Source organism: Sebastes umbrosus, chromosome 8 (assembly GCF_015220745.1).
Source record: "Sebastes umbrosus isolate fSebUmb1 chromosome 8, fSebUmb1.pri, whole genome shotgun sequence".
In the NCBI taxonomy this organism is placed as follows: domain Eukaryota; kingdom Metazoa; phylum Chordata; class Actinopteri; order Perciformes; family Sebastidae; genus Sebastes; species Sebastes umbrosus.
Window position 1 is genome coordinate 16079376 of NC_051276.1, and position 10324 is coordinate 16089699.

Consider the following 10324-nt stretch of genomic DNA (forward strand, 5'->3'; position numbering starts at 1 on the left):
CACAACGCTGATTACACACGGGGCCTAAGTACCCTAGTTCAAGACAGGGGCCAAATATGCAAATCATGTTGCCCTTTTAGCACACTAACCACGGTCATTACAAATCAAACTGCCCTATTGTCATGACTCATGAGCATGCAAATGAGCCAGTGATGGCGTACAGACGGAGGGGTCACACAGAGGACTATTTGGGTCACCTCCCAGCCACCAGGGCTCAAGGACTGCAGGGACTATTTACGACTGACAAGTGAGGAGGGGAGCGTCTTAAATGATCTCCCTACTACCTTCAGTTTTGGATCAATTTTCAATATATTGCTTTCCCAAAACGCTACTGGTATTTGAGAATGACATTACTCGCAGCTCCATAGCAGAACCAAGTCAAAACAGGATGACGCTTATGATAATGATCAACTGCCAAATACTCCTCAAATACTAATACTGCTAGAAATACTATTCAAATGTGAGGACTTGCTGCTTTTCACTGTTCTGTATCATAGTTAATTGAATATGTATGGGCTTTGGGATGGCTGCATAAATCAGAACATTTGAAGACATCATCTTTGGCTCTCATAGCTTGGGATGGACACTTTTCTTTTATTTCCCCTTTTAATAGACTATATGATAAATTTAAAAAAAAATAATCAATAATGAAAATCATCTTTAGTCGCAGCCCTACTTATGACATGACTCCAAGATTACTTGTCCCTGTCAAAACATTCAAACCCAATTTAATTACAACATGTGGTCCAGTTGTGGAAACTTTTAATAAAACATTAAGGTAGATCAGACTAATCAGGACAATAAAGTGCCCTTGAATACAAGCAACATTACTAGTAAATAATAAACTCCATCTTAATTTGATTTAAATTAACGAAAAGCCCTTATTTTGATGCAAAAGGACTCTAATTCAAAAAGCTGTCAACATAGGAGCAATACACTCAGGTGCAGCAACACCATATTTCTATATCTGCCCTCATTGACTATATAACAGGTTGAGCTAGTTATCTGCACAGATTCTGCATAATGTCAACTATTATACACATGTTACGGCCAAACAAGCAGAGCTGGTGGAGGACACAGTGATTATTGCATTTGGGTAACATTTGTAGTTGGTAGCTTGAAAGCAGCTACCAACTATATGCTATGACCCTTTTCCCATTTAATCTTCCAGTGTGTTAGTGGGTCAAATCTGAACCTGGCATCTGTATGAAAATTAAATTATTAATTTGACAAATAATCGTCTCTATAAATCAATAATGAAAATCATCTTTAGTGGCAGCCCTACTTATGACCAAGATTACATGTCCCTGTCAAAACATTCATTAATGTGCAAACCCAATTTAATTACAACATGTGGTCCAGTTGTGGAAACGTTTAATAAAGCATTAAGGTAGATCAGACTAATCAGGCAATAAAGTGAAAAACGAAAAAGCCTTACTTTGCTGCAAAAGGATTCTAATTCAAAAAGCTGTCAACATAAGAGCAATACACTCAGGTGCAGCAACACCATATTTCTATCTGCCCTCAGGTTGAGCTAGTTATCTGCACAGATTATGCATAATGTCAACTATTATACACGTGTTACGGCCAAACAAGCAGAGCTGGTGGAGGACACAGTGATTATGCATTTGGGTAACATTTGTAGCTTGGAAGCAGCTACTACTATATGCTATGACCCTTTTCCCATTTTATCATCCAGTGTGTTAATGGGTCAAATCTGAAACTAAATTATTAAATTTGACAAAAAAAAATCTCAATAAATGAAAGAGTTAATTCCTGTATAAGTGTATGTTTGTAGCCTTTTTGTTAATGTTGAAGAGGCTAATATTAATTCCTCATTTAATTGTCCAGTGTGTTAATGGGTCAAATCTGAAATTTAAATTATTAAATTGAAAAGAAAAATCTCTCTAAATGAAAGAGTTGATTCTTGTATATGTGTATGTTTGGAGCCTTTAGTTAATCTGGAAGAGGCTGATATTAACAGTGAGAGTGTGCCAGAGGCCAGGGCGCGGTTATGCTGCTGCACCTCCTCCTCTCCTCTCCTCGGTGTGTATGTGGATCTAGCGGTGCCGGAGATAAGTTTTCCTGCCGCACTATGGTTAGCTACCCCACCCCACATGTCGTGAATTATCCACCAAACACACACAACAACCAACAGGAACAAAAAACCCTGAACAAAGCCAGCAATTGCTTTGTTTTTAGGCTAGAAACTTTAGCTAGCTTCAAAAAAAGAAGAACAGTTCACAGACTATCCTGATTCATTTTAGCTAGCGCTGCACTTTCCTGTCTGGATGGCTGTAAGGTGGACAAATTAAACCCTTTTGAAACACATTTAAGAGGGGAAAAAAGGGCAGACATATTCTAAACAATCCACATAATCTGTAACCTACCTTCTGAGAGGGAAATGAAAGTATTCCGGTAAAGCTGGATGATATATAACACACAGCCCAACGCGTATTGATTCCTCCCTCTGCCGGAGCCGTAGCTGTGCTGCTGACACACCACTGTGCTCTCTATCCACACTCTGACGGTAGTCCCGCCCCCTCCCAGGCTTGGCGAGCCCTGATTGGATGAGGGGTGTTTGAGGGATAGCTCCAACATCCAATCAGAGCGACGTTTTTCGATGACAGAACTCACGTCTCCTTTTCTTCAGGTTCCCAGTTACAGAAAATCACCATCAATGGTGTGTTTTTATGGAGGCTTTGTGGCATTTTACTCTCCTGTGACTCCTTATTTTATCTATTTACCATCTATTTATCATTATATCCCTATTATATTATAATCATATCATTTAGAATTTTACTTAAATTATACATAATATATATATATATATATATATATATATATATATATATATATATATGGAACACGTCTCCTTTCTTCAGGTTCCCAGTTACAGATAATCACCATAAATTGTGTTTTTATGGAGGCTTTATGACATTTTAATCTCCTGTGACACTCCTATTACCTTATTTTATCTATTTACAATCTATTTATCATTATATCCCTATACTATATTTATCATTATATCCTTATTATATTCGGTTGTCTAACATCAGATTTAGCACTACACGGTACCAATCACAGCTATGGAGGCACTGGTATAGCTCTTTATATGCAAGGCATTGATGTATGTATATATTTATATTAATATTAATATTTGTAATATCTTTTAATAATTACTTTTTATAGTGCTTCCTGTATTGTAATTTATTATATGTAATGTATTGTTTTGTTTTTTCTTATCTGGACCTTGAGTCTGCAATACAGTTTGAATTGAATTGAATTTAGAATTTTAGTTACACAAATTATACAATTAATTTATCAGTTAATATGATTTATGTAGTTCCTTTTTTTGGAAATAAATACTCACTCAACTGACAGCATATTGGATCAACTAAATGAGGCAAGATGACCCATAATAAATAGGCCTATATGTTGTTTTAATTCAGGTGAGGCAATAATAATTGGTAGTGTATGTTATGTGTGTAATTGTGAGTGAGTGGGGGTAAATTTATGTATACCTAATATAAGGATATTGACACAAGTGTATATTGTTCAATGGTTTTATGAGATTATTTTTTTGATTTTTTTTATGAAGGCTGCTTCTAATGTTCATGAATAAAAACTATAATATCCAGTTTGTGATATACGCTGTAAAACAATATAAAATTGTTATACAATATAACTGTTCTAGATATAATTTTATAAAAAAAAAAATATATATATATATATATCTCAATTCTCCTGAAGAACACAATGTACTACAAGCGTAGTACAGCACCACAAGATGGCACTATTGAACACATCGAGAGTAATGCAGAAGAAAACAGCTGTATTCCATCATCCAATCTATTTCGTCTTCACCCTCCTTCAGTTTTGTAGATAATAATAAACTTTATTTATAAAGCACTTTTTCTTAACAAGGTTACAAATTGCTAGATGAGGGTTGTTGGTGGTGAATCTGGCAGCCCAAATGATCATTGACGAGGAAAGCAGACGTCATTGGTTAATTGTTTTTAAATAACATATGACTGTTATCCCTCATGTGCTCTGCACTATCCACAGTTTCTACTCATTTGATACTATAGTATATAGAGACTTTACCCTTACCTCTTCTCACTGATGGCTTCCTCTCGATTGCCTTGTCTGGGGATTTGTGAGGTGAGTCGAACGCCGCCTTCATCTGTGCCACCTTCACAGAATGGCCCTGCTCATCACACTTCACTTCAGCTGGCTTGGTCCGGTCCTGGTGCTGCAGCTTTTCATGCATTTGAATGGTCTCCTTTATGAGTTCGGAAACAGGCCTAGATTTGGGGCTTCTTTGGGAGTTATCTCTCATTGTGACGCTGCCATCTCCTTCTTTGCCAAGCTGTCCATCAGGTTGGTCTGGCATCATATTCTCTGTGTGAAGTGTCATATTAAGATCCTGCTTCATGTCCTGGTGGCTTTCCTCTGAGATAACTGCAACCAGAACTGAGCCAGTATCCTCAGTGGAGTCCTTCACCTTCTTCTTATTGTTGGTGTCTGTCTTTTCAGCAACTAAATGACATGAGTCTGCAATTTGTCCATCACTTTTTGTGGGTGGAGGCTTCACATCAGCCACTGATAAAGGTGCAGATTCCTCAGTGATCACGCCGCTCACTTCACATGACGTTCTCTCATGTGAGACAGCTGATTGTAAGTTGTCTGAACACAGCTTTTTTGGCTTTATCTCCACATCCTCATTGACTGAAGCATCTGTCGAATTGACGTTCCCCCCTGCATGCTGACAATCAGCTTTGGAATAATGGGATTTTGTGAGTGATCTCCCACACATAGTATTCCCAATCACTCCAGGCTGAAAACAATCTGAGGTCACGCTGTCGGCAGCAGCTGTCTGTTTCATGTCCACATCCTTGATGTGATGATCTCTAGTTGCACGGTTTCCTTTAGGTGTCAACCCTTTCATGTCACATACTGACGAAGGTGTATTTACATCTGACTGATCGATTTGATCGGTGGATATCTCTGTTGCTGTGTTGCCAAGGATCCTCTTTGCAGTAACATCAATCGTCACCATGTCATGAGTTGGGGTTGTCTCCTGTTTATCTCTCTTCAGTAGCTTCTCCAAAATAGAACTGGGCTCAATCGCTGGATTTGATGCTGAACATGAGTCTATCTTTTGATTTGTGGTTGTTTCAGTTGTGTCCATTGGCAGATAAGGCCTCACCGACTCCTTTTCATCATCAGTGTCAGTGACCTTTGGTTGTGTTGACTCTCTTGGAGGTCTACAGTGAATGGTATCACTCACATCTAATAGAGACTCCTTCTGTAGACTGTTTTTCAAAGGATGTTGGGGTTGAGCTGTAGGCGGTTCCCTCCTCTCACTCAAGCGGCCCACTGTTCCTGCACAGAGTTTAACGTCTTCAACTTCAGCCATGATGATGTCGTGCTCATCTTGTTGAACAGACTCACTTCCTGCATGATCTCCACATCTGCTCATCTTCACCATCCCAGAGTCCTCTTCCGTGTCTACAAGTGAGTTTGCATCCTGTGAGGTAACAGCATAAACTCCAGCTGAGAAGTTTTCATCTTGGATCTCCTCATGTTGGACGCTTCCCTCATCCTGATACTCCATCTTAATCTTTGAGGATGCGTGAAGCTCCTCCTCAGTCGTCTTCTCCTCTCTCTTGATTTGATTGAACAGCTTGTGTGTTCCAGCTCCTTCCGCAATCCTCGTACTACTCTTTTGGTTCTCGTCTGTCTCCTGTGGAACCAGTGGAACGGTCCTGCCTCCTCCTCCTCCTCCTCCTCCTCCTCCTCCTCCTCCTCTTCTCTCCTTTCCTGCAGCCCCTCCCTGCCTCACCTCCCTTGCAGCGAAAGGACTCTCCCTCAATTTTATGTGCTTCTCACTAGAAGGTGTTGTTGGCTCTTGGCCGGGGCTCCCGTCCAGATCCTGAGCGTCTGGCTCCCCTGAATCCTCCCTGGTGCTACCAGCCTCCTCCTCAGAGGAGGAGCTTCCTCCCTCCATGACATCACCTGTGTGACTTTCTGCCGCTCCAGGGTCAGGACTCGGCCTCGTCTCCTCCGACCCTTCACCGAGGGCCTGCTCTCCCCCTTCTAGTTTATCCGGGATCTGTCCCATACTGGTCTGTGGAGAAATACATGGTGTTAACCTCACAGCAAAAGACCAATCCTCCCAAATCATGCCACGTGTTAGGAATGCCATCCCAGAAGTTTCTTTTGCCTGCTTATATATTTCCTGTTTGAATGAAAAGCTGCTGAAACCGAGGAGGAACAAAATGAGCAAACACCTGGGATTAACATCACTGTCTGCACATTCTCAGTCTTGGTGAGAGACCACGCAGCAAACAACTCATAGTCACACAGGAGCTATTTTGAATTAGAGTATCGTATGACTTTAACTGCTATAGAATACCCTCTGTTGGGTTATTCATGCACTTGCAATGTCCACAGTAGCTCAACTTTAAGACAAATTACAGTCACAGGATTTTGCAGCACTTGTGGATTTGAAACCTTTGTTTCAGACTGATACGTGATTCAGCAGTATTAGTATTAAGATATGAAAGCCTCATCCACAGGATAATAGTGTTGATATGTAGTGTTTTGGGATAATCAGCATCACAACAGATAGGGACAACATGACCAATTGATTAATCCCTCTCAGTTAATATTGAAGGTTCACAAAGTCTTATGACAGTCTGTGAGCAAATCTGTTCCCCACACTTTGCTTTGTAAACGTCAGCTTGTTGTGTCACACTTTTTGTTGTCAGAATGTTTTGCTGATTTGGTTTAAATTAATGTATAAGTTACCAGCAGTCTTTTTGTGTTCCCACTATGGGAGACATAATATTAGCAAAAACTCTGTTAATGTAAGTATTCCATTCACTGATTGAAAAGTGTGAATAATAAAAAAAAGCACTGCATATGCTGTTGTATTCCTAGTAGCAGTAGGAGGAGGTGGAATGAGAGCAGCTGTTGTTAACAAGAAAGCAGAAAATAAGGCCAAACCTATAAATCACCACGTTGCAGCACCCAACTTTTCCATGAGATTGTCTAGTTGTCTAATTGTTTAATGACTTTTCACCCACTAAACTGCAGCAGTAAGCAGAGAGAAAATGGTGAGACACAATGAACAATGATCCGGACCATGAGTCTGTTTCCTGTCTGCAGCCTCATGCCCCCATCTGTGTGACAACATATGACTGCTGTTGTCTTATCATCTGACAGGCCTGCACTCTGGCCAGCAGACACATGGCTAAAGGGAGCTAATGTTATCAGCCTACAATGGTGGCACAGCTGTGTGGAACGATATGAACATGTTGTTTTTCGGGCTGTGATATTGAGAGAGAGCAGAAATACATGTCAAGACAACTAAATAAAAGTGTGAGGACATCAATAAAACAAGTTACAGAACTCATCGGGTTAAATTCACATGATCATCCATCTACTATGAGTCCGTGTGAGGAACCCCTTCCCTTAAGGCAGTCATCCCTGTTAACAACCGCTCTGTTATCCTGTCTCATTCCCCCTAAATGCCCAAAGCTGATCACTTGATCACCATGTGCTCCGCTGCCTCAACATACGCAGACATACAGGAATTCAAAACAAATGAAGCAGGAACCTCTCACAATCAGAAAACAGCTTATCATTTCTTCTGAGCTCCAATTAATAAAAAAAAGAAAAACAAGCAGGGCACAAGCCTGGCTCATGACACCTCACCTCTCTTACAGTGAACATTCATATAATATTAATCTCTTATAATGTTGTCTGCCGACACTTACCGGTTAGACGTTGTAGCCGTAGAGTTGTTCGCTCTCTCTCAGGACCGACAGAGTGCTCTTTGTTGGTTCTTTGGTAATGTTCAGTCCTCCCTCCAATGGACAAGCAATGGGAGCCTTATATTACATCCATGTGATGTCACATCACATTTGACTAATACAATCAGGAGGAACTCAGACTTGTAGCTTTTACTTTCTGCTGCCTTGAGAAACCTTGAAGAAGTTAACATTAACATTTACAACTCTTTGTTTTGCTTGTGTGGATTCAGAATGTGTTTTGATCCTGAGTTAAGTTTTTAGATACAGAAGTGGTAACCTTTTCACCTCGTATCCAAGTGGACTACAGGGGAATAAAACTCTCACAAAGAGTGACTATTAGGATTCTGTGTCCGTCACACAACACTGTTTACATGCCTGCGTCATGGCCTACACAGTTCACACTGCTTCACTCCAGGAACCTAGTTAAGATAAGTAGGAGATGGTAAAAGGATGCTTGTGTCTGGGATAAATGGTGAGTAATTGTAGCCAACCTAGGCACATCCAGGAGGGAAGGAAATTATCTGAAAAATAGCTCAGACCTTATTATTTTGTTTCCATTGGTCTCTATGGTAACGTCCAAAACAGGATACGTCCTGAGATAATAAAACAAAAGTGGAGGTACGTCAGCCAAGAATTCAGCAGCACAAGAAGAAGGGGAAGAGGTTGCCGGCCCACACCCGGAGACCGTGGACTGAAGGCTGCTGTGTTGACAGACTGTCCTCAAGTTCTGGTGTTTGAAAAGTGTTGCAGGTTGAACTCAAGCATGTCTAGACAAAAGGCAATCTGTCTCTAATTAAAGATCATCACTAATTAAAAACAGGCTTCTTGGCAAACTAATGATGAATTTAATGAAGTAACTCTGTCATTTAAATGTTTTACAAGTTTACAGTAGCCAGACACATTATAGTTTCACATTTCTGGAAATATCAGGTTTCATGTCTATGCTCAAAAACACAGGAGCTGAAATGGTTGATAAGCAGCGTAACACACAAACAACATGAAATAACATCTTTGCCGGCTCAATGCCCCACCGCATGCTATACTGTACACAGGGCCCACCATTCATTTTACAGACACGCACGTCACATAGGACAGGAGGAACAAGAGCGTGTAACTTAAGTAATTCATTGATGTCATGCAAACAGTGACGGGAAGCCAAATGTTATATAACCTGGCTGTTAGAAAACGGTTTTCCTGCCAAAGCATACAGATGGGGGCACAGCGATGATGTAATGTCAGGATACACATACCCTCAAAGTGGAGTAACCGCACAGATATTTAGTTATGCTTGTGATAGTTTTCCCATTCAGGAAGGACATTTTTTTTTTGTTGCAATTGCTAAAACACAGTTTCTGAAACTACAGCAGGGCCCTCTTTGTCAAAACTTTACACACAAAAAACATTTACACACAATACTAAATATCTTACATCTCTTGCAAAAGCAAACACTTCATTCAAAACTACATAAACTCTTCTAAAAATTATATTTTTGCATCACGACCTTACACACAAACACCAAATAAATACCTCTTTAGTGTTAGTGTTTGGCATTTTCATTTGTAGCATGTTGTAAATATAGATTATGAACAGAAATTATTTTATTCTCAATACTCATATAACAGTATCAGACAGAATGACTTTAGCTGAGGATGACATGAACATTGTTGCTGTATTGTACTGTAAACAAAATACAGTATATTGCAGTCCTCTAAAAGCAGACCTGCATCCTATTTCTAGTGTTCAAGCTATGATGTCTAAGCGATCTAATTGGTTACAGGTGTTTTCACAGGTGCATTCTGGGTGTAGGTGATTGATAATTGAGTGTGATATTTCAGTGGCAGTGTTTAGAAAACAGCACACACTGGCTATTAGTTTTGATGTGTCTAATGTAGATTACCGTATAAAACAGACAGTGTGCTTATGGCTTAACATACCTGGTCAATGCTGAGATGCTATGGGATTGCTAACACCGAACGCCCAGGTAACTAGCAGCGTTTCCTGAAGTTACTGTATCGATTTCAAGTCATTGAATCGTATCGCTCAAGATGAGCCACATATCGTCCTTGAATCGTATCGGAACCATGGAAATTGATACATATCGTACACCCCTAATTGATATAACTGTAACTGACTGTGTTAAATAGTCATACGATATTGTGTCATATCAATCGCAGGCCCCTGAATTGAATTGAATTGAAATCGTATCGTGGCAGACTATGTGATATCAGCAAATATTGTATTGTTGTCCAAAGAATCAATATAATATCGTAGAGGGAAACTTGTGATTTATACCCCTAATAGATGGGCTACATGAGTTAGTGGTTTCAATAATTGTGCCACAAGTACCATTTTTTGTGTCTTGGCAATTGCAAAAATCTGTGAACCCAGCATCCATAACATTCAGGGTGATACATTATATAATCTCACTTCTGATGTGTTTGTCTTTCAATCATTTCAAATCACCAATACTATTAGTTTGAATGATAAAAAACACCATGGCA

At 39.8% G+C, this 10324-nt stretch overlaps 2 protein-coding genes across 3 annotated transcripts in view; both read right to left on the reverse strand.

Annotated features, from left to right (window-relative positions):
• Nucleotides 1-2548, reverse strand: part of coro1ca (coronin, actin binding protein, 1Ca) — a 38105-nt gene extending 35557 nt beyond the window's left edge. Inside the window, exon 1 of one of the 2 annotated variants that reach the window (XM_037778728.1) lies at nt 2391-2548. The gene's annotated coding sequence lies outside the window, so the exon portion shown is untranslated. The remainder of the gene's footprint in view (nt 1-2390) is intronic. The other variant, XM_037778727.1, reaches the window with a different exon arrangement.
• Nucleotides 2549-3938: 1390 nt separating this feature from the next.
• Nucleotides 3939-7860, reverse strand: si:ch211-108c6.2 (uncharacterized protein LOC559375 homolog). The gene is made up of 3 exons (XM_037778398.1): nt 7788-7860; nt 4114-6133; nt 3939-3964 (listed from the first exon to the last, which is right to left on the reverse strand). The coding sequence occupies exons 2-3, from the start codon at nt 6125-6127 to the stop codon at nt 3939-3941; spliced, it is 2040 nt and encodes a 679-aa protein (XP_037634326.1). The 5' UTR covers nt 6128-6133; nt 7788-7860.
• Between the last annotated feature and the right edge of the window lie 2464 nt (nt 7861-10324).